Source organism: Schistocerca nitens, chromosome 3, assembly GCF_023898315.1.
Source record: "Schistocerca nitens isolate TAMUIC-IGC-003100 chromosome 3, iqSchNite1.1, whole genome shotgun sequence".
Taxonomy (NCBI): Eukaryota; Metazoa; Arthropoda; class Insecta; order Orthoptera; family Acrididae; genus Schistocerca; species Schistocerca nitens.
Window position 1 is genome coordinate 185,271,804 of NC_064616.1, and position 25,023 is coordinate 185,296,826.

Consider the following 25,023-nt stretch of genomic DNA (forward strand, 5'->3'; position numbering starts at 1 on the left):
GGCTCAGAACTAGGGATACAAAAGCTAAAGAAAGTTTTTTGTGGAATATCTGTAAACATTACATGAATAAAACTGAAGTACAAGCTTGGGAGATAATGGTAGAAGTAAGAGCATTTACTTGCAAGCAAAAGGAATAAATGGAGCTTTTGCTGCAGGCTGTGTGAAAAACTTTTATCTTTTCCTACTACCTTTTACTTCTAATACAAAAGCAAAAGCTTGTACTGATCTGCTTCATCTGCATTGTCAGCAACCTTTGTTGAATAGGCACAGGCATCTGATTTCGCTGTTTTGTTGGCCGTAAGACTTCCTTTCACTTTATTTGTTCTAGGTCAGCACATGTGACTTGTCAAATGAAGGTGTCCTCATCTGATACATGTGAAAGCTCAGAATGTGTAGAAAGTATAATAGGTTTTTAACCACAGCTTTAGAATATTATTGTGAATTATAAGAGAAATCAGAACTTACAGAAGCAAACAGAAAGCAATGCCTTGTCTACAGCAAGTTCACATGCAGGCCACCATCCTTCAAGAAAGCAAAATGTTTGCACAAACAGATGAGATAAAGGTGCTCAGTACCATGGAATTATGCAGGCTGGTGCTACCTGAGCATATGAACTTGGCAAGGGTACAAACGGAAAAAGAAGCTGTGGTAATGAACTTCCTTAATGCTAAGGTGAACAATGGAAACAATGTTCAAGAGGAGAAAGATGAAAATAGTTTTAATACAAATACTGTTCTTTAGATCATGTTACCGACAGCTTGTTAGAGATAAGCAGTTCTGTATGTTTTCATAGACAAAATACTTCAAAATCCTGCATTTTGTATTAGAGCTGCAATTCATTGTCTTTTTGCATGTCCTCTCCTAATAAATTCCCTCTCAGTTACAGGCTCCTCTTCATTATCACCACTGTCATGGCTATCCTGTGCAGTATCTTCAGTATTTTCATTCTGCAGATGTCTCGCAACATTATGCAGAATAAAGCAGCAAGCTATAATTATTGAAACACAGACTTCAAAATAGGAAGCCCCCCCCCTTCAGCTGATAAAACAACACTTTATCACAACACTAGTTTTTTGAAAGCCTGCTGAATGATTTGAGTCTCCTCTGTTGGATTGCAATAGAGGATCATCATCCAGGCCTCTAGGCCATAGCCTTCATCACCCAAAAGCACAATGTTCTTGAATCCAATCAGCTCTGCCTTGACACATGCATTTCTCTGTCTTTGATAGTCATGTACTGACCTGGGGCAGTTAGCCTCAACACTAGCGAACTGTTAAGTTACACTGCACATAGCCTGCACATTTATAGTAATGTAACGCTTTCCATTAATATATTTGTCATTATACTGCATAGGTTTTGAAATTCGCACATGCATACAGTCAGTTACACCTACAGCACTTGGAAATTTAGATTTTTCTATCCATTCTTTTTTTGTCACAGTCACATCATGTGGTGACAACGGAAATTTGATCCGCATGTTAGCTTTTTCCATCATCTTCTTAGTAACTCTACTCACTCTTTTACTCATTGTAGTTTGATGAATCCCCATTTCTTCTGCTATCCGAGACTGGAATCACAAATCAGCTACACACCAAGGCAAAATCTCAATCTTCTGTTCTGAGCAGCACCACCTTGTTTTTCCCTGTGTCTGGTAGAAAATGATTCACAATCCCTTTAACATTTTCTTTGGTGAAATGATTTAGAGTTTTATAATGCTCTTCAAGTGGACAACATAGAGGTTTATAGCATTTCTCACGGTGTACAAATGCTGCTACTTAAGCCACATCTGCACTCTGCAAACATGTTTACTACTGATCAGCCTTCACATTTTAAAAGCTATTGCTTCTAGAATGAAATCAGAACTTCTCTTTATTCATACAGTTTATCTAATGACAAAGCCAGAGTTCAAGGTGAAGGAAAAGCTTTTCTCTCTGTTTTGTCCCCAAAAACTAAAGCTCTTACTTCACATTTTATTCATAAATTCTAAAGTTTAGGCTTAAAAGTTTGAAGGAAAATCATTTTCTTCACTATATCCATATGGCCCAATGCCTCACCAGCATCGTTATATTTCAGTTACATGCACCTCATTATGTGTAAATGGTGGGATATTTGTAATTATAGTAATGCAAAATTGGGTGGGGATTAACACTTGGAACAAAGAGAATTTAAAGGGACCAATAAAAATTATATAAACAGATAGAAAATGTTAATTTTGGAAATGTAAATATGTAGTTACATGCTACCAATGTGAAACTTTAGTTTCATCTGGTGTACAAAGCTCTCCAACAGTTTACAGGAATGCATCTCGGTGACACCTCTGACAACCACCAATACTTCCATAGGTGAACATACTGTCATTTTTAAGGCACATTTAATGGGTTGATCAGATGTCATTACATCAGTAGTTGTTGAAGATGACAACCAGCTGTATTCCCATAAGTTATTCATAAATGAAGAATAATACAATTGCTCCTCTCCATCTTTTACTTTTCACACAACCCAAACTACTTTCAGAAATGGTTCACATTCATGTGTAACAACTTTGTACTAATGGCTGTTAGGCAACACAACTGCCAATTTCATTAGATCTGTTGTTACTGCAGTCATTTAAAGAAACTGCCTTTATAGATTACAGATTTTATTTGAGGCCAACAGTGGCAACAGAAAATTCCAAGAGGGTCATTTTTCTTGTTTAGTTCCACCAGAATTCTGTTGTGATATTACATATGGCTTTCTCAGTGCATAATCCTTTACAGACGTTGAACTAACAAGGTGTTAAAAAATTGCCATGAAAATAGTTCACTGAGTTACAGCCCATATTCTCAAATTAGGGGTGAGAGAAGTGTCTATGATTAGAGATAACTTATCTTGTCTTTTATAAATAAGGTGTTACTATTGCATATTTCCATCTTTCATTAAGTACACCTTTATTCATAAACTGATTACAAAGGTAACATGAGGGGGAGGGAAATGGGAGCTACCATGCTTGCACAAAGTTTCAGCACTTTTGTTAATATTCTGAGAGGTAATGATTTCTGGCAAAAAGGATGTCTGCTGACAGAGTACGCAATGCCTATCTTTGTGATTCTAATGAATCTGCTATATGAATCATACACTTTTTGTCTCTATATTTTCTGTTATTGTTAGGAAGAATTTGTTGCGTTTAGTGGCCAATGGTCTGAATTTAACATTATCTGTCTACTGCATTAACAAGATGATTTTCTTACAATTACAGGAAAATTAAATATTAGTTTTTAATGTGACAACAACCTTGAATTACTAGTGATCAGAGAGCAAGCAAAGTGTATTGGTGGGGAAAAATACATTGTTTGTTGGGAAGCAAGAAAGAAAGGAAAGGAAGGAAGGAAGATAAAAGTTTAACAGTCCATCAACAATGAGGTCATTGGAGACACTGATTTTCACCCACTAAAAGCCTAAACATGTGATCTCAAGTTCTTGGTGTTTTGGGACGGTTTTGCTACAGTGGTTACTGAATGCTTGAGCATTGTCCTTCTGGTGGCTGAGCATATTTCAATTAACATCTGACTAACTGTGCATTTATGCTTTGTGCAACAACACAATATGGAACTGACTCAACAAGGTGACAGATGATGTCTGTATAAATACTGAGGCATTGTGTTTCAAAAATTACTCGTAGTTCTCTGATGTTTGTAGGTGGAATAATAGCAATTTTTTTTCTGCCCTTATTCAAAAGTATCACATAACTGCCTAATTGAGCTTATATGCCAGGTGGTTATAATTAAACTTTCCTGTTGTAACATGAAAACTAATTACTGCACGAGTACCAAACTTTGGTAGCATTAATGTCCTGAGTATGGGGTGCACAATTTCCATGCGTCAAAGCATCACTGTCCAGTTCCAACTGCAGCCACCAGGTGCCGTGATTAGTCATCATGATTCATAAACTCACACACCTGGCCAGTCACAGTGTGCTTGTTGATGTGTCAACATGAGCTTGGACAAAAGGAGCAGGGCATTATTGGTCAAGCTCTATTATCAAAACAACAGTAATGCTGCAGCTGCATTTTGAGAATATCGCCAGCTGAAAGGATTACGGAAGGCTCCTCTTTCTCCACCTGCTGTGCAAAGCATGATGAAGTAGTTCAAATCACTGGAGAACTGAACGATGCTCACCACAGGTGATTGATGAAATCACTGTTGGTATGGCACACAACACTGCGTGCAATTCCTGACCATCAGGCAGTGCACGTGCCGTTTCATGACAGTCGGACATCCCATGGTCCACTGTATGGAAGGCGCTCTGAATCATTCTCAAATGGTATCCGTACAATATCCATATCATACAGCAGCTTGTACCACAGAACACACAATGACATGTTGACTTTGCTCTCCACTTTCTCACAAGGGCTGAAGTTGATGACGGCTGGCCCTGGACCACCCTATAGACAGATGAAGTTCACGTTTCTCTGATGGGTGAGATGCACACCAAAATTGCTGAATGTGGGGATCTTCACCTCCAGTCAATGTGCATGCAGTTCCTCTGTATCGTGAACATGTCACCATATGGTGTGGCTTCATGACTACATTCACGATTGGCCCATTCTTTTTTTGAACAGGTTGGCACTCAAGGACCAAAGACGCGGAGTGTGATGGACCAGCATTACTGCGATATGCTTCGCTAGCATGTCGCATCTGCTGTACAGGAGAGACACGAATTGAACTCTACAGTTTTAATGCAAGATGGGGACCCACTGCACATCGCTCGTGAAGTTCACCTGCTTCTCCGGAATGATTATCAGCCACTCTTTTCTAAATGCTTGGCTGGCACGATCACCTGCTGTCACTCCCTCTGATTTCTGGTTGTGGGGATACCTGAAGGACAGGGTTTAACATAGAGATCTGTATTTGAAATTCTCCAGAAAGCTCATCAAAACAAGCTACGGTAAGATTTGCAATATATTTGAGTCTGCTAACCATGACACAGCTCTACTTTACCCGTCAATAAATCAAGAATATAACTTACCTTTGTTTTATCAACAGCTGCAACAATGTTCTCCACACCAGCATAGGTACACTGTATCCACTTTGCATTTGGCAGCTGATGAATGATGGGAGATAGAAGAAAACCATCTGCAATTATTATTTCAGCCTTCTGGAGAGCACCCAATGCATCAGAGGCGCCTAAATCATGATGGTAAAATAAAATTACGCAAAATTTTATTTGGAAAATACATGTTATGTAAGGATAAAATCAGTACCATCCTCAAATTAAATTAAAGTCTCCTCATCAACATAGAAACACTTACAGCTCCAATTAACTTATTTATTATACTAATTACATGATATAAACTTGTAACAAGACACAAGGCAATACTTTTAATTTATGTAGGTGCAAATAAATTACAATTTGCTTCACACATCATCAAAGATCCTCTTTGTCCATCATCGAACAACGCATATTACGTTTAATACACTGGAAAATACACAAGCAGAGTAGAACTCCAAACTTCTATTCAGTCAGTATGAGGGACCACCCCATTGCATGATTATTAGTTTATTTGAACTGATCTTCTATATGACCAAATGTTTTAGCATATTTTGGAAATCAGCATAGCCCATTGAAAGAAAATTCAAGACCATAATTTTATCAATCAGGCTGCTATGTTATATGAAGAGTTCAGACAATATTTCTAGGTGAAAAACTGGTGGTTAAAATTTATTTGTATAAATAAACAATAAATAATGATAAGCTCATAATTCTACATCCGAAATTTGGTAATTTCTACTATGCGAGGAAATTACATTTGTTGCATCACGATATCAGTGAGATGAAACTTTACACAGAGAGTCTATATCTGGTGCAATACAGAGTGGAAAAATAAATTGCCACAATAACAACATGTGGGCAGATCCAAATGCTCAAGCAATCGTGGAAACAAGACAACAGGTTTGCATTAATGTCAACATGTGAGCATGAATTGCCGGATGGAAATGTACTGCCACACAAATTGCTGGACAAAATAGCAGTTTCTGAATATTACCAATTTCCATGTAATACACTACCTCTGCTATCAGAGAACATTACACTTGCAGGCTGTGGTTTATGGACAACGGGGAACCATGCCATTTTCTATACCTCGCACAACAGTACATAACATAAATATTTAATGAATGATGGACTTCTCAATGAAGTCCAGTAACATGGCATCCCCACTCACCTGACGTTAATCCATAGATTTCTGACTATGTGTATAGTTAAGGAGTAATGTGCTCATTTTAAAGGAACAAGTGTCACATACAAGTGACCAAATCTGAGGGCAGCCAGGTGTTTTTGCACACATTCATGATTCTTTGAGAAGAAAATCTAAGGGATGTGTAAGAATTTAGAGCTAGTAACAAAAATGAACAAACCCCTGCAGTGTTAAGACAGATGGCTTTCAAAAAAGAAAATTGCCTATTTTTCAAAGAGTTATTTGCTTCATGACACGTTTATGACCTTTTCTCCCTACTTTTGATCAGTAATGTATCCTGTAAGATATGGGATGCTTTTTAAAAGTGTCCTACTTCAATAACAGCAATAATGATTTTTTTCACTAAAAATGCTACAAATTTCTAAATTTCTGTATATCATTGACCCAAATGAGTCTTCAACACAAAGAATTTCCAGTCTGATTTTAGAGTTAAACAACTTTGAGCCAAACACAACTTCAGTTAAGACAAAGGTTTCTTTTTCCTTCCAGTATTTCAATTACAGAAAGTATCATTTCTGTTTACTTCCAGTGACTAATTTGTAGTATACTGTATTTTAGTTTAAAACTTAGTAGCCCTCCCAACATCAAGTACTGTAGAGTTTTGCTTTTTATGTAGGCACTTCTGAGTTATGAAAATTACAGTGCACATGCCCTAACTACACTGGAGGATGTAGCCCAGACATGTACTTGTAAATTTACCTTTTATCAGTTGTGAACAGTGAATCTTTGTTCTATCAAGTATTGCGAGACAAAGGGTACTTACATTGGAAAATAGTATGACTGTTTTCACAAACATTTCCCTAAATCAAACTAATTAAAGCAGCTGGGTAAACAGAACAAAATCTTTTGAAACGTCAAAGCAAAAGGAAAAACTGTATGTCATATTTCTACACAAGCAATAAAAACCAGAGATATTGGCTCGAATCCTTCTCCAGTAAAGTTTTGAATTACAATTAAGGTTTATTTTATGACTTCGTAGTCTTTTGGGTGCCATCCACACACAAAATTCTCTCGCTGTTCAAGCTGAGAAAACTTGAGCTTTTGAAAATCGATGAAGACTAAATATCTTAGAAAGCTCAAGTTTTATTTGAGAGACCTCTCTTGAAGACCTACAGAATTTTACACAAGATCCATTTCAGCTCATACAGTGCTGCCAGACAAAACATCAGTTCAGGAACCAACTGACAGCATACACCTAGTCATTCTACACAGGTTTCAGGAAACGAAACAGATTAGCCCTTACGCACAATGCACTTTATACTACAGACATTTCAGCTAGCAGAGTCATGCAATACTCCTTGCCACCCTCGCCACCTTACCCTTTCCTTACAAGATCCTACAAAAAGTTACTTTATTTCCCAATGCCGCAGAAGAATGTTTCCAATTACAAGCTTAAATATATAATAACTAAATGTTTGGAGTCTTTGAATTAATATGGTATTTTTTTTGTAACAAAAGTACATGCTTTGAACATATGCCTATTTGTTTTCATTGAAACTACCAAATCTAAAGACACCGTTGCATATTCCACTATCTGAAGACAAAGAAACCCAATGAACCTGGAGCATAATGAACACCTGTTAAAATAGGATCCTTTCTAATGCCTAATTTTTCTGAAAGTCACATGAAAGACAAGTCTTTCTATGAGAGATTATTTGTGTTCTCAGAAAAGCATTTCAATAGTATTCAGACATAATATTTTTGGCTAAATTCTAGTTTTTAAAAGTACAGCTTCAAAAGTAACTGAATTATTTCCCCAGTTTTCCAGGTATTCTTTAGGCAGTTCTTCAGCATTCACTATTGATATATGACTCTGCTTGTACTGATTCATACCAGTTTATCTTAGCTTGCATCAGCTTATTTGCATGTACTTCTAAAATACAATTCTTTAAGTCATACACTAAATAAGTAAATCTGAGTAGGCTATTTATAAAATATCAATAAATACTATATAACAAATAGTTCAGAACAAAAATTACCATTTTCTACTCGCATGTCTTATTCTGTAAATACGAACAGTAGTACAGCACAAAAATTAATTACGTGAAATACTAGCTTCTACCACTCTGTTTGAGGTTTACAAAGACAACAAAAAATGCAGTTCTCTTGAGAAACAAGCCAGTATGAACTATTCATAGATACTGCTCTTTCTTGATTCTGCTTTGGTGAGAGCGCTACAGGCTTGAGAAGAAAAGGGATGGTCACTGGATAGTGGTAGAATATACACCAAAGATTTTAATTCAATCAGCAATATATGATGCTAAACAAACTTTTTTGTTGGTTATCACTCCAGCAATAGTTAATGTGTGGAAGGTACATAAACCATTGTGTTTAAAAATAATTTTTCATTTTAATTGTTGCTTAATGAAACCCATTTAGTTTCTGAAGCACAGTGGCTCAACTGTGATTGACACTGACTTGTCAGTTTGTTGTTAGTGAAGCGAGGATTGTCTGTGGCCATAAATAAAAGCAATTTCACAGCAATCACTGGGAATAATTTGCATACATTGCTGATAACTAATTACTACCGATAGGATTGTATATTATACAGCCAAAAAATTATTCATTTTTCTAGCAATTGCTTATCATCATAATACGATGCACTAACACAGTAGGTACTAAACTGTGAACCTAACTGCATTATAGGCTTAATGTGTTTTTTTAATCATTACACTGAAACTTACATGTACTGAGAAAAAAAAACCTATGTAGATATCTAGAACCTATGAAGAAGCTAGGGTGCAGAGTATCTGTTGGTTTTTTTAAAGCAGATTCCAGCCTCCTCTATCAGACATACATTGAAGTACGTTCTGTCAGATGTATCATGTTCAATTATGGGCATTCCATCATGACAAGAGAGGTGGTCAAAGTATTCTTTTTGTTACAGTAGGTGATTATAAATTTTAATAATGGTTGCGCAATTTAAAATGCCAACAAAAACTTAGAAAGTTGTTTAAAATACATACATATTCATTTCCCAGTCAATGGCTTGTACATGGTGCAATAATAAAGAAAGTAAATGCAGCACAGCAAGACTCCTTACCGTGTTCCACCACATGAAACTGCAGTTGTGGAAGAGCAGTTTTTAAAAGTGAAGGTAATTTTTGTAGCACGCTATAAACAGCAATTTGTTGTGTCATTATGACGGCTTGTACTCCACAGTTGTCACCTGAAACATATGTCACATTTATATTCCATAAACTTTATTAAAACCTTCGCTATTCCATAAGATAAAGAGTGGTTCTATTCAACAAACAGTATTCACATCACAACTTCATAACAACATGGGTATAATGCAATCATATATTACTGTTTCATTCTGCAACCGAAAGCTGCCATTGAAATCAGTCATGCCACTGGATTATTAATATGCAACACAAGTAATTCACACAGCACTATTCACTGACAACTTTTTAAAATGCAATAGCAAGGTGGCATTTTCAGTGGTAGTGCCAGACAAAATTTTTGCTTAACATCTTCGTGCAGATCGAAGATCACTCTACACGGATAAAACACGTATTTGTATCTATTTATTTCCACCTGCGGCTTCTAGATCATGAATAAAAAAATCATATTACAAATGATTAACTAGTACACACTAACCGACTTTTCGCCAATTTTTTTCTTTACATTACTAACCTCATACGAGCCGCTCGGCTTTCGTCAGTGCAGATACTCGACTGGCAGTCTTTGCTTGATTACGTCGCGAAAGACTGAATGACTGTAATACGCAGATAAGATGTACCGAATCTCAAAGTTAAATAATAATTCTTACAGCCTTGCGTCAGCAGCTTCCCACCACATCAGAGGCACTCACGTGTTTTACAATTTATCATGCCATTACGGCATACTTATTATCACCTGCATCTTGCCATGAAGATATAATTTTGTTACAGTTATTACGTTCAACCACACGAAAAAAAAACTGAAGGAGAAAGATATCGCGGTTCCTTTTCTACATATAGATAGTCAACAGTGAACTAACTATGAACGTACACAAAATGATATTACGATAAAGTAATTTGAACACAGCGCTTTACGTGTCACCAAAGAGTATCTGCTGCATGTTTACAAACAGAAGGAACTCCCTCAAATGAATTGACGAGATACAAGCCAATGGTCAGGAAATATTGTAGTGAGAAATAATCCAGTAATACATCGAATATGTCAGCTGTGCATTCCCCTAACAAAAATTTCGAAATGTAAGTGAACTACTAAGTTCACAGAACTTAAAACAGTGCGTCCACACGATGCTTATTTTCTTGTTGTTGTTGTTGTGCTCTTCCGTCCTCAGACTGGTTTGATGCAGCTCTCCATGCTACTCTATCCTGTGCAAGCTTCTTCATCTCCCAGTACTTACTGCAACATACATCCTTCTGAATCTGCTTAGTGTATTGATCTCTTGGTCTTCCTCTATGATTTTTACCCTCCACGCTGCCCTCCAATGCTAAATTTGTGATCCCTTGATGCCTCAAAACATGTCCTACCAACCGATCCCTTCTTCTAGTCAAGTTGTGCCACAAACTTCTCTTCTCCCCAATCCTATTCAATACCTCCTCATTAGTTATGTGATCTACCCACCTTATCTTCAGCATTCTTCTGTAGCACCACATTTCGAAAGCTTCTATTCTCTTCCTGTCCAAACTAGTTATCGTCCATGTTTCACTTCCATACATGGCTACACTCCATACAAATACGTTCAGAAACGACTTCCTGACACTTAAATCTATACTCGATGTTAACAAATTTCTCTTCTTCAGAAACGATTTCCTTGCCATTGCCAGTCTACATTTTATATCCTCTCTACTTCGACCAGTTATTTTACTCCCTAAATAGCAAAACTCCTTTACTACATTAAGTGTCTCATTTCCTAATCTAATCCCCTCAGCATCACCCGATTTAATTTGACTACATTCCATTATCCTCGTTTTGCTTTTGTTGATGTTTATCTTATATCCTCATTTCAATACACTGTCCATTCCGTTCAACTGCTCTTCCAAGTCCTTTGCTGTCTCTGACAGAATTACAATGTCATCGGCGAACCTCAAAGTGTTAACTTCTTCTCCATGAATTTTAATACCCACTCCGAATTTTTCTTTTGTTTCCTTTACTGATGGCTCAATATACAGATTGAATAACATCGGGGAGAGGCTACAACCCTGTCTCACTCCTTTCCCAACCACTGCTTCCCTTTCATGTCCCTCAACTCTTATAACTGCCATCTGGTTTCTGTACAAATTGTAAATAGCCTTTCGCTCCCTGTATTTTACCCCTGCCACCTTCAGAATTTGAAAGAGAGTATTCCAGTTAACGTTGTCAAAAGCTTTCTCTAAGTCTACAAATGCTAGAAACGTAGGTTTGCCTTTTCTTAATCTTTCTTCTAAGATAAGTCGTAAGGTTAGTATTGCCTCACGTGTTCCAACATTTCTACGGAATCCAAACTGATCTTCCCCGAGGTCCGCTTCTACCAGTTTTTCCATTCGTCTGTAAAGAATTCGCGTTAGTATTTTGCAGCTGTGACTTATTAAACTGATAGTTCGGTAATTTTCACATCTGTCAACACCTGCTTTCTTTGGAATTGGAATTATTATATTCTTCTTGAAGTCTGTGGGTATTTCGCCTCTCTCATACATCTTGCTCACCAGATGGTAGAGTTTTGTCATGACTGGCTCTCCCAAGGCCATCAGTAGTTTTAATTATCACGCGCATAAATTTCCAGCTGCGCATGCGCATAGTGTAAATGCCTGGAAATGGAGGCCGTACGTTAAGCGCAGTACTTTCATGATTAAAGCTATGACTCGTAGAATGTTAAAACAAGCGAGCACCCTCATTCGAGTTGATCGACGTACTACAATCAAACATCCTGGCAGATTAAAACTGTGTGCCGGACCGAGACTCGAACTGGAATGCTCGAGTCACAAAGAAACTCATTTTTTAAACTGTGTGTCTGGTAACATGTAGCTCAGATGGTAGAGCACTTGCCCGCGAAAGCAAAGGTCCCGAGTTCAAAATGGTACAAATGGCTCTGAGCACTATGCGACTCAACTTCTGAGGTCATCAGTCGCCTAGAACTTAGAACTAATTATACCTAACTAACCTAAGGACATCACACACATCCATGCCCGAGGCAGGATTCGAACCTGCGACCGTAGCGGTCGCTCGGTTCCAGACTGTAGCGCCTAGAACCGCACGGCCACTCCAGCCGGCGTCCCGAGTTCGAGTCTCGGTCTGGCACACAGTTTTAATCTACCAGGAAGTTTCATATCATCGTACACTCCGCTGCAGAGTGAAAATCTCGTTCATTCCACAGTCAAACATCTTGCTGCACTACTGGACGTCTCTGTTGGTAGTGCTGACACATTCGTCCACATGCTGGGGTACTCAAGGGCTTGTGGCCGCTGGGTTCCTCGGCGCTTAACAGAAGTCCATAGAGAGCAACGAAGGACAATCTGTGAAAAAATACTTGCCCATTACAAGGCTTAACGTGAGATTTTTCATTGAACTTCGTCACAGGCGATGAAAGATGGGTTCATCTCTTCGAACCGGAAACAAAACGGTAATCCATGGTGTTGAACCACACCACCTCTCCTCCGAAGAAAAAGTTCAGATCCGCACCCTCGGCCGGTAAAGTCATGGCGACGGTCTTTTGAAAACCTGAAGGGGTTATTCTTATTGATGCCCTCCCTCATGGTACAACGGTCCGCCCCGATAGCTGAATGGTCAGCGTGACGGACTGCCGTCCTAAGGGGCCCGGGTTCGATTCCCGGCTGGGTCGGGGATTTTCTCCGCTCTGGGTCTGGATGTTGTGTTGTCTTCAACATCCGGCGCGCAGACCGCCCAATGTGGCGTCGAATGTAGTAAGACCTGCGCCGTAAGGGGCCTCCCGGCCAATGACGCCAAACGCTAATTTCCATGGTACAACGATCAACTCTGAAGTGTATTGTGTTACCCGCAGGAGAATGAAGGAACGACTTCAGCCTGTTCGTCGCCACAAAAATGCAAACGGCCTTCTCCTTTTCCATGACAACGCAAGGCCTCACACAAGTCTGAGTACCCGACAGGAGCTAACAGAACTTCATTGGACTGTTCTTCCTCATCCACCCTACAGCCCGGATCTCGCACCTTCCGACTTTCAACTGTTTGGCCAGCGGGAAGCAGTACGTGAATAATGGGGAGGTTACTCATACAGCAAGACGTTGGCTCCGACATCGACCAGTAGAGTGGTACCATGTGAGCATACAGACCCTCCCAGTAAGGTGGCGTAAGGCTGTTGCAAGGACCGGAGGTTATGTTTAACCCTAGGATGCATATACAGGGCCTCTGAGGCCCTTGTATGTCTTCGTTTTTAAAACAATTCTATAATTTTTTTGTTTGATTTCAAACTGCTTTTCAGTACTCTTTCACTAACACTGTGACATTCCTCCTATCAAGTCTGAACGAGATACCATTTTAAGTTTTTTGTATAATTCAATACGTTTACCCATACACTGTGAATATATAAGCAGGGTTTCAGAAGCCCTCACACATTTATAAATGTTCTTTAGCCTGTATTGTCTTCAACATTTGTTTGGGAGCAGTTATTAATTCAACAATAACTGTAATGGTATTTCCAGCAACGGGAGTGCCAACAGCAGAAGTAGCTGTAGTAGTAATAGTTTAACTATAAAATAATACACACTACTTTCACATATTGGCGATGTCGGTGTATTATTGATCTTTTTGCTATCAAATGTTTCATTATTGCATAGTATTGTCATCCTGTGCTGCTCTTGTCAGCCTCATTGTTACTGTAGTTTGTTCGTTGCTGCAAGGCCCATATTGTTACGAGTATGACTCGTTTAGTTCTGCACAAACTGCTGTTCGAGAGACACGCCTTTTGCTAGGGCTTCAACACGCAAAGCAGGAGAGTCAGTACGTGCAAATGCAGCTAATTTTGAAAGTGTTGTGGCTCAGTGGTTTGAAGAAGATGATTCTTGCGAGGAAGGAAATATTTTTGAAGATGCAAGTAGTGAAGAATCAGCCAATGAACCTGCAGGTGTGAATATTGAGGCAGATGACAGTCCTTCCGATAATATTACTTCATCAGAGTCTTAAAATGAAGAACCACCACAAAAAGATATAGAAGACCACACATACATTAGTCGGAATGGAACGATTTGGAAATTAGATCCTCCTGCAGCTTTTCGTACGCCTGTCCATAATATCGTAAAGAAGGCACCTGGTCCAGCCTGTGGTTTGAAAACCTGTAAACCTAAGGATGCCTGGGAATATTTCATCTCCAAGGAAATACTAGAGGAAATCATCAACTGCACAAATATCGAAGGCAGAAGAGTGGCTGCTTTATATGGTAAAACGTGGAAAAACGTTTCGCTTGCTGAAATGGAGGGTTTTCTTGGTCTTTTACTACTTTCTGGTGCTGAGAAAAGTTGGGATGTCCCAATTCGAGAATTATTCTTGAGGAAAAGGCAAATCCTACATATACGGCCACCATGTCAGTAAATAGATTCGAAGATATAAGAAGAATGATTAGATTTGATGACAGGCGTACCCGTGAAGCTCGATCTGCAGATGACAAACTTGCAGCTGTTCACTATGTATGGGAACTATTTCTTGACAAGTGTAGAAATAGAATGATTCCCAATGATTCGTTCACAGTTGACGAACAGCTAGTCCCACTCCGTGGAAGATGCAGCTTCACCCAGTATATGCCCTCTAAACCAGCCAAGAATGGCATAAAAATATTTTGGTTATGTGATGCTACATCTGCATATGCTTTAGACGGAATTGTTTACACGGGAAGGAAGGCCCATGAACCTATTCAGAAAAACCTTGGATTGTATGTGGACGTGCTTGGATCAAGATACGGTCGGAATTGTAGTTGTAAATTGTTGTAGTTGTGCTGGGAAAGTCCCTGAGCTACAAGCGCTAATAGAAAGCACAGAAGCTGAAATCGTTATAGGTACAGAAAGCTGGCTAAAGCCTGAAATAAGTTCTGCAGAAATTTTTACGAAGTCTCAGACGGTGTTCAGGAAAGATAGATTAGGCAGAATTGGTAGTGGAGTGTTTGTGTCTGTCAGTAGTGGTTTATCTTGTAGTGAAGTCGAAGTAGATACTCCGTGCGAATTGGTATGGGTGGAGGTTATACTTAACAGCCGAACTAAGTTAATAATTGGCTCCTTCTACCGACCCCCAGACTCCGATGATATAGTTGCTGAACAGTTCAGAGAAAATTTGAGTCTCGTAACAAATAAATCCCCACTCATACGGTTATAGTTGGTGGGGACTTCAACCTTCGCTCGATATGTTGGCAAAAATACTTGTTCAAAACCGGTGGTAGGCAGAAAACATCTTCCGAGATTGTCCTAAATGCTTTCTCCGAAAATTATTTCGAGCAGTTAGTCCACGAACCCACGCGAATTGTAAATGGTTGCGAAAACACACTTGACCTCTTAGCCACAAACAATCCAGAGCTGATAGAGAGCATCATGACTGATACAGGGATTAGTGATCACAAGGTCGTTGTAGCTAGGCTCAATACCGTTTCTTCCAAATCCACCAGAAACAAACGCAAAATAATTTTATTTAAAAAAGCGGATAAAGTGTCACTAGAAGCCTTCCTAAGAGACAATCTCCATTTCTTCCGAACTGACTATGCAAATGTAGACGAGATGTGGCTCAAATTCAAAGATATAGTAGCAACAGCAATTGAGAGATTCATACCTCATAAACTGGTAAGAGATGGAACTGATCCCCCGTGGTACACAAAACAGGTCGAACTCTGTTGCAGAGGCAACGAAAAAAGCATGCGAAGTTCAGAAGAACGCGAAATCCCGAAGATTGGCTAAAATTTGCAGACGCGCGAAATTTGGCACGCCTTTAATAGGTTCCACAATGAAACATTGTCTCGAAATTTGGTAGAAAATCCGAAGAAATTCTGGTCGTATGTAAAGTACACAAGCGGCAAGACGCAGTCAATACCTTCGCTGCGCAGTGCCCATGGTACTGTTACCGACGACTGTGCCGCTAAAGCGGAGTTATTGAACGCAGTTTTCCGAAATTCCTTCACTAGGGAATACGAATGGAATATTCCAGAATTTGAAACACGAACGACTGCTAGCATGAGTTTCTTACAAGTAGATACCTTAGAGGTTGCGAAGCAACTCAAATCGCTTGATACGGGCAAGTCTTCAGGTCCAGATTGTATACCGATTAGGTTCCTTTCAGATTACGCTGATACAATAGCTCCCTACTTAGCAATCATATACAACCGCTCGCTCACCGATAGATCTGTACCTACAGATTGGAAAATTGCGCAGGTCGCACCAGTGTATAAGAAGGGTAGTAGGAGTAATCCATCTAACTACAGGCCTATATCATTGACGTCGGTTTGCAGTAGGGTTTTGGGGCATATACTGTATTCAAACATTATGAATCATCTCGAAGGGAACGATCTATTGATACGTAATCAGCATGGTTTCAGAAAACATCGTTCTTGTGCAATGCAGCTAGCTCTTTATTCGCACGAAGTAATGGCCGCTATCGAGAGGGGATCTCAAGTTGATTCCGTATTTCTAAATTTCCGGAAAGCTTTTGACACCGTTTCTCACAAGCGACTTCTAATCAAGCTGCGGGCCTATGGGTTATCGTCTCAGTTGTGCGACTGGATTCGTGGTTTCTTGTCAGGAAGGTCGCAGTTCGTAGTAATAGACGGCAAATCATCGAGTAAAACTGAAGTGATATCAGGTGTTCTCCAGGGAAGCGTCCTGGGGCCTCTGCTGTTCCTGATCTATATAAATGACCTGGGTGACAATCTGAGCAGTTCTCTTAGGTTGTTCGCAGATGATGCTGTAATTTACCGTCTAGTAAGGTCATCCGAAGACCAGTATCAGTTGCAAAGCGATTTAGAAAAGATTGCTGTATGGTGTGGCAGGTGGCAGTTGACGCTAAATAACGAAAAGTGTGAGGTGATCCACATGAGTTCCAAAAGAAATCCGTTGTAATTCGATTACTTGATAAATAGTACAATTCTCAAGGCTGTCAATTCAACTAAGTACCTGGGTGTTAAAATTACGAACAACTTCAGTTGGAAAGACCACATAGATAATATTGTGGGGAAGGGGAGCCAAAGGTTGCGTTTCATTGGCAGGACACTTAGAAGATGCAACAAGTCCACTAAAGAGACGGCTTACACTACACTCGTTCGTCCTCTGTTAAAATATTGCTGCGCGGTGTGGGATCCTTACCAGGTGGGATTGACGGAGGACATCGAAAGGGTGCAAAAAAAGGGCAGCTCGTTTTGTATTATCACGTAATAGGGGAGAGAGTGTGGCATATATGATACGCGAGTTGGGATGGAAGTCATTAAAGCAAAGACGTTTTTCGTCGCGGCGAGACCTATTTACGAAATTTCAGTTGCCAACTTTCTCTTCCGAATGCGAAAATATTTTGTTGAGCCCAACCTACATAGGTAGGAATGATCATCAAAATAAAATAAGAGAAATCAGAGCTCGAACAGAAAGGTTTAGGTGTTCGTTTTTCCCGCGCGCTGTTTGGGAGTGGAATGGTAGAGAGATAGTATGATTGTGGTTCGATGAACCCTCTGCCAAGCACTTAAATGTGAATTGCAGAGTAGTCATGTAGATGTAGATGAAAGATCTTGCTAAAAGCATTGAAGGATCATCAAAAAATATTACTGTTGACAACTTCTTTACTAGTGTGCAGCTGGTAGAAGAGATGCTCCAGAAGCAAATTACAGTGGTGGGAAGAATCAAACAAAATAAACCAGAAATTCCTAATGAGATGAAACCATCTGCCACAAGAGCAATTCATTTCTTTTTGTTTGCATTTAGAGGTGACATTACAATGGTGACTTATGTTCCCAAAAAGAAAAAGTCTGTAGTTCTCATTAGCACAATGCATCACGACAGAAACATTGATGAAACTCATGCAAAAAAGAAACCAGATATAATAAAGTTCAATAACTCTACGAAGGGTGGAGTAGATCAAATGGACCGCAAAATTCTTTATTACACTTGCAAGAGACAAACAAGAAGATGGCCATTTGCATTATGGATGAATATGATGGACGTCGCAGCAATGAACAGTGAAATTTTATTTTCCGCCCAACATCTGACATACCATAGTGGAAGAAGTGATAAAAGGCGTTTGTTCCTAAGAGATTTAGCAGAGGAAATGGTAAGACCACTAATGGAACTTCGTATTCAGATCCCTAATCTTACAAAGAAAAGCATTGATGCCATGCAAAGATGTGGTGTTCAAAAAGATGTCATATTGCCGAACCAACTACCTGTTTCAGGAAAAAGAAGAAGATGCAATTATTGTCCATATAATAAACACAGGAAAAGTGCTATGACATGCATTAAGTGTAAAACCAACACTTGTAAGGAACATAGTGGCGTTCTTTGTGCTTCTTGTTTGTCACATGTTGAAAACTAAGAAAAATGCAATTTTATGGGAACAATGAATAAAAACTTTTTGTCAAAATATTGCCTATATGCATAATATTGTGAATAATGAGTATGTTTTAATTGAAGAAATTGGTTGTAATAAATGTTATAAAATCGAAACTGCAATTTATAAGTGAATTAATAAAATTATTTGTATATGTCGTATGTAAATGGATGTAACTAATAAAAATTCACTCTTAGAATTTTTTTAAAAATATTAATAAAATGTTAATCAGGCCCACCAGATCCTGTTACTGTACCTTAGGAATCTTTCAATATGACAATAAATTTGACAGAAATAAATTTAACTACAAAGAATGATTATATGAAAAGAGGAAAATTTTAAATTAGGGCAGGGCCTTGGAGGCCCTGCATATGCATTCATATGTGTTTTCGGCACCATGCATCCTAGGGTTAAACACAGGTTTTTGTAGTCAAAGGAGTGAGGAATAATAAGGTGTACTGGAATCCTGAACAAAATCAACGCCGCGCGGAGTGGCCGCGCGGCTTGAGGCGCTATCTCGCGGACTGCACGTCCCCTCCCGCCAGAGCTTCGAGTCCTCCCTCGGGCATCGATGTGTGTGTTGTTCTTAGCATAAGTTAGTTTAAGTAGTGTGTAAGTCTCGGGACCGATGATCTCAGCTGTTTGGTCCCTTGGGAATTCACACACAATAAAATCAACCTATTTTCAGAAAATATGTGTTGCATTACTTATTGAACGTCACTCGTATTATTTTCACAGCGATAAACCTTTATTTTTGCTGGGGACTAGTGGCATACGAGTTAATGACTAAACTAGAAAAGAGTAGTTTCAAATGAATTAGCGGACATATTTATTTGTCAGTTACAATATTGTATAAATTTTTTCTCTTGAGAAACTAAGGCATTCCCTGATCCATTACCATGGTTGGACTTGTACTGCGGAAATATGATTCAGTGATTATGCTTGTACGCAGAAATTCACTGCATCAAGCACGGAGTGGCACACTTTGCGAAACCTTGTCAGCTTCTGGAAGGCACTTTCCCGCAAGGTCTTTTAAATAGCACTTAGGAAATCACTGCATCCATTTGATCTCAACTCCATTGCAATAAAAGGCTCAGCACAGGAGACAATACTTTGTTTCCTCCAAGCTATGCTATTTCTGTAAAGTCTTGGTATCTCTCTGTCCAACACGCATTCGCGAAATATAACTAGAATCCCCGTATGTTCTATTAGACATCCTTTCAGCAGTGATACAATAGAATGTAGAGAAACACATGGGCTGCGGCACTCCCGAAAATAGATATGATATATAGACTATGTGATCAAAAGTATCCGGACACCTGGCTGAAAATGACTTACAAGCTTGTGGCGGCCTCCATCAGTAATGCCAGAATTCAGCATGGTGTTGATCCGTCCTTAACCTTGATGACAGCTTCCACTTTCGCAGGAATACGTTCAATCAGGTGGTGGAAGGTTTCTTGGGGAATGACAGCCCATTCTTCACGGAATGCTGCACTGAGGACAGGTATCGATGTCGGTCGGTGAGGCCTGGCACGAAGTCGGCGTTCCAAAACATCCTATACGTCTTCTATAGGATTCAAGTCAGGACTCTGTGCAGGCCAGTCCATTACAAGGATGTTATTGTCTTGTAACCACTCCGCCACAGCCCTTGCTCGATCGTGTTGAAAGATGCAGTCGCTATCCCCAATTTGCTCTTCAACAGTGGGAAGTAAGGAGGTGCCTAAAACATCAGTGTAGGCCTGTGGTGTGATAATGCCACGCAAAACAACAAGGGGTGCAAGCCCCCTCCATGAAAAACACGACCACACCATAACGCCACCGCCTCCGAATCTGTTGGCACTACACACGCTGGCAGATGACTTTCACCGAGCATTCAACATACCCATACCCTGCCATCGGTTTGCCACATTATGTACCATAATTCGTCACTCCACACAACGTTTTTCCACTGTTCAATCGTCCAATGTTTACGCTCCTTACACCAAGCGAGGTGTCGTTTGGCATTTACCGGTGTGATGTGTGGCTTATGAGCAGCTGCTCGACCATGAAATCCAACTTTTCTCACCTCCCTCGTAAGTGTCATAGTACTTGCAGTGGATCCTGATGTAGTTTGGAATTCGTGTGTGATGGTCTGGATAGATGTCTGCCTATTACACATTACGACCTTCTTCAACTGTCGGCGGTCTCTGTCAGTCAACATTCGAGGTCGGCCTGTACGCTTTTGTGCTGTACGTGTCCCTTCACGTTTCCACTTCACTATAACATCCGAAACAGTGGCCCACCCTTAGCCGTGATGACAGCTTCCACTCTTGCAGGCATGCGTTCAGTTAGGAGAGTGGAAATCTCGTGTACAAACGTATGACACAAGTAACAGCCAATCACTTGACCACGTTCAAAGCCCGTAGAGTTCCAAGGAGCGCCCCATTTTGCTCTCTCACTATGTCTAATGACTACTGAACTCGCTGCAATGGTGTACGTGGCGGTAGGTGGCAGCACAATGCACCTAATATGAAAAACGTATGTTTTTGGAGGTGTCCCGACACTTTTGATCACATAGTGTAGTAACAAACCTACTCAGAATTTGATTAAAAATTAAATGGAGAAAGGAAACCTGCTTCTATCAAGAGTGAAATAACGACGAATAAAATATTTAATCAGTCTCATGGTAACGGAAAGACCAAAGAAAAATTGCCAAGGTCTAAGATGACATGAACAGACATATTCAACACCCCATTTTCTCTAAAACAGCGTGACGACCGTCTAAGAAACATGAAAAATGAAAACCTGTGGGGATAGATGACATATGTACAAAACGAATGAAGTACTTTGCTACTGAGCAAAACAATAGGTATTAGACCAATTTAGTAAATATCATCGTACATGTATTAGCCCAAAAATGTGGAGGAACTCCAAAATGATTGCACTTCTGAAGCCATGAAACAATGCTAATGTAATTAACAGCTACAGGCAATTTTTTTCTCTGTTATGTAGATACAAGAACAGAACAAACCTTGCTCATGAGTTGGTATATATTAATGTAACACACAAACAATTTAGCATAAAATTTCTAATGTATTAGAACAATTCAGTATTATGGTGTTTAAAGAAAACAACTTGGATAACATATCTACATACAACTTTTTTGCCATCTGGGCGTAGATACAGAGAGTGTTTCACAATTCATGTTACACACTTCTAGAGGTTGTAGAGGGGACTTAGTAGATCAGGTTTTATATAGGAACCCATGTCCGGAAACGTCACCCAACGAAGCTACAGAGCGCCGGCGCCTATATGTGTATATATGTGTATATACTGAATGATTCCTTGATGATGTTACAAACTTTCAGGGACGTTGGAGACGATTAAATGTATCAGTTTGAGGTGACGGTCCCTGTAACGAAAACGAACGGGTCGAAAGCTATAAGCGAAAATCATTCTGATACCTCTGACATTGGAATACATGTATCGGTACTGTTATTGCTAAGAATGTAGGCCATGCAACTTTCAGAGGTGGTAGTATGGACCAACACAAGAAAAAATGTGCTGCAAACATGGACTCTAAAATGCATACCTGAGCAGCTAGAGCATTTGTTCATCTTCGCTAGTCTGAAACACATCTCCTCATTGGACAAGTGCGCATAACTCTTAAGATATGCATTTGAGAGCCCATGTTTACTAGACATTTTTCCTTGTTTTGATCCATGCTACCACCTCAGAAAGTTACCTACCCTACAATCTTAGCAATAACAATACATGTAAGAGGTATCAGAACGGTTTTCGATTATAACTTTCGACTTGTTCGTTTTCGGTACAGGAACTCTTAACTCAAATTTATACTTTTATCCTTCTCCGCCATCGTTGAAAGTTTGTAACTTCATCACGGAATGATCTAGTACATACATACATTTACAGGCGCCAGCATCTGTAACTGGATCACGTTTCCGGAGATGCATTCCTATGTGAAACTTGATCTACTAAGTCCTCTTTACAACCTCTAGAAGTGCGTAACATGAATTGTGTTACTTCCTGTATATTCATCCAGAATCCAGAAGACATATGCTTGTTAGTGGTCTGCTGTACTATACCTCTTCACTATATTGTACATTTTATAATTTGTAACTTTAGGCTACACTATAGTATACGACATTACACTTCACAACACTACTAGAAAGGCTGGACATACCTCAACAAGCTGGTAACGAATTTGGAAACAGCGGCTGTACTGAGCTCGAGGTCGACAGTTCTATAGACATTAGCCTTTATCTTTCCAGTTTGGAAACACGAAAGCTTTAATCTTACTACATTTGCATAATTCGACCTATTATCTTATCTTGCTTCAACGAAGACAGAGGGTGTTATACGTGGCTTTCAAGTATATAGATATGAAGACACACTTCGCAGTTAGAATTTTTCGTTTCAAAACACATTTACTCATCTTGGGAAGAAAAAAGTTTTTATACCATTGTATTTTGGTAATCGTACTTCTTTTTTTTTTGCAAACAGACATATCTTGAGCATAAAATAAGCCTTACCTAGTTTCAGCAGTGAATTTCAAAGCATCGTAATGAGCCAATCGTATTCCCAAAACTATATAATTAAATCCTATATTAAGCCAAGCACCATGCATTTGTGATAACTTCTGCATATGGTATGTACCAAAGAGCAATAAAATGATTGCATTTCATTTGGTAGGTTGATTACACTATCTACATGGATTGTACGCAATACGCAAATGAACCAGATTTCTGCATCTTATGCAAACAGCACTCCACTTTCCAATTGATGGTCCCTCCACCGTCGGTGAAAGGTGTAGCTCCACCAGGATTAGCATACCTCGCCCCCTATCTCTGGTTCGCAGCAACCTCGGAAGAGGAAGGCATCATTACTCTCCCTCCCACTTTCGAAAGACTGACATTCCCCCACATATCTCCTCGTATGAACAGATAACAAACAAAAACGCCTTTGAAGATGACTGCACCAACATGAAACTACAATATGAACAGATTCTCCCTCATGGTTTTTCTATCAATGAAATCACAATGTGCAGCAATTACATGCTGTCCTTCATACCTCTTCCGTAAGTTACAACCCTGAAGTAGTATTACACTCTACTTACGCTGAATAAAATTTCATGATACTCTTCATCCTTCTAACTTACATCTGATATCTCAATCCATACTGTATCTTGCATGTACATAGCACAAGGCCCTTTTAATTCCCATTCTCCCTCCCTTTCCTCTTGAAGCGATGAATCTGGAACACTTTGAAAAGGTCATAGGTGTCTGATGTGACCTGTAGTCATTCGAGTTCCAAGCTTCAGTATACAGTTATTCATCGAAGTCTTTGCCATTGCAGTTGCTTGTTGGTTTGGAATGGTGATCATTGCTACATATTATGAGAAATGAATAATAGTCAGAACATATTAATTTCCCATTACCATCTGGCTAAATGATCCTAAAATATCCATTCCTATATCTCAAAACCCTTAATTGCCTCTGGTAACATCCGAAGCAGTGCTCGCTGATAGCTGAGATCTGCTAGCTGTACACATGGTAAGTACTCGTTTACATCCATTTCCTTGTCCCTCACTACTAACATTCCGCCCACTCTTCAACCGACCGCCCTATCACCACCGTGCCTAGACAGCATGAGATCATGCACTTCCTTCAATATTTCTTCCTTTAGCTTAGCAGATAGTACTATGTATGACCCCAGTTTCACTGACCTGCATAGCAATTTTCATGCATAATTTACTGCAGCTGGGTCATAAACAGCTTGCAGTCAGCATCAGCAACCTGCACTGTCTATCATTCTGCTAAGGTGTGACACAGTGCCTGTACTACTGGTTTATGGAGTACCTCAAAGTCAAACTCACTCAGTCTCAATGTCCACCTCGTAAGTATACTTGAAGGACCCTTCAACCATATCAACCACTTAAATACTGCATGATCCATTACCACCTTGAATGTTTTATCATACAGGTAATATCTAAAATATATAACCCATACATCAGACTCAACATCTTCTCTATTGTGGAGTAATTCTTCTCAGCTTTGTTCAACTGCTGTGAGGTGTAAAGCACAGTAAGTTTTTAATCATGTATTATCTGACTCAAAACACACCCCAACACCTGGTTGGGAGTGTCACATGATATTATGAACTCCTCATAATGCAGAAATATTAACTCCATACTCATTGTCAAACCTTCTTTTATTTTCTCAAACACGACTTGGCACTCTGTTGCACACTGAAATTTTACACCCTTTTTTAATAATTGTGTAAGTGGTTGTGCAACATATGAAAACTGCTCCACAAATTT

General features: G+C 39.4%; 1 protein-coding gene across 2 annotated transcripts in view; it reads right to left on the reverse strand.

Moving 5' to 3' along the window:
• Positions 1 to 25,023, reverse strand: part of LOC126248128 (glyoxylate/hydroxypyruvate reductase A-like) — a 539,820-nt gene that overhangs the window by 68,575 nt on the left and 446,222 nt on the right. Inside the window, exons 1-3 of one of the 2 annotated variants that reach the window (XM_049948813.1) lie at positions 9,873 to 10,007; positions 9,277 to 9,402; positions 5,006 to 5,163 (exon numbers count right to left, since the gene is read on the reverse strand). In XM_049948813.1, coding sequence (XP_049804770.1) covers positions 5,006 to 5,163; positions 9,277 to 9,373 — 255 coding nt within the window. In that variant the 5' untranslated portion in view covers positions 9,374 to 9,402; positions 9,873 to 10,007. Of the gene's footprint in view, positions 1 to 5,005; positions 5,164 to 9,276; positions 9,403 to 9,872; positions 10,008 to 25,023 lie in introns of those variants that run through there. The other variant, XM_049948814.1, reaches the window with a different exon arrangement.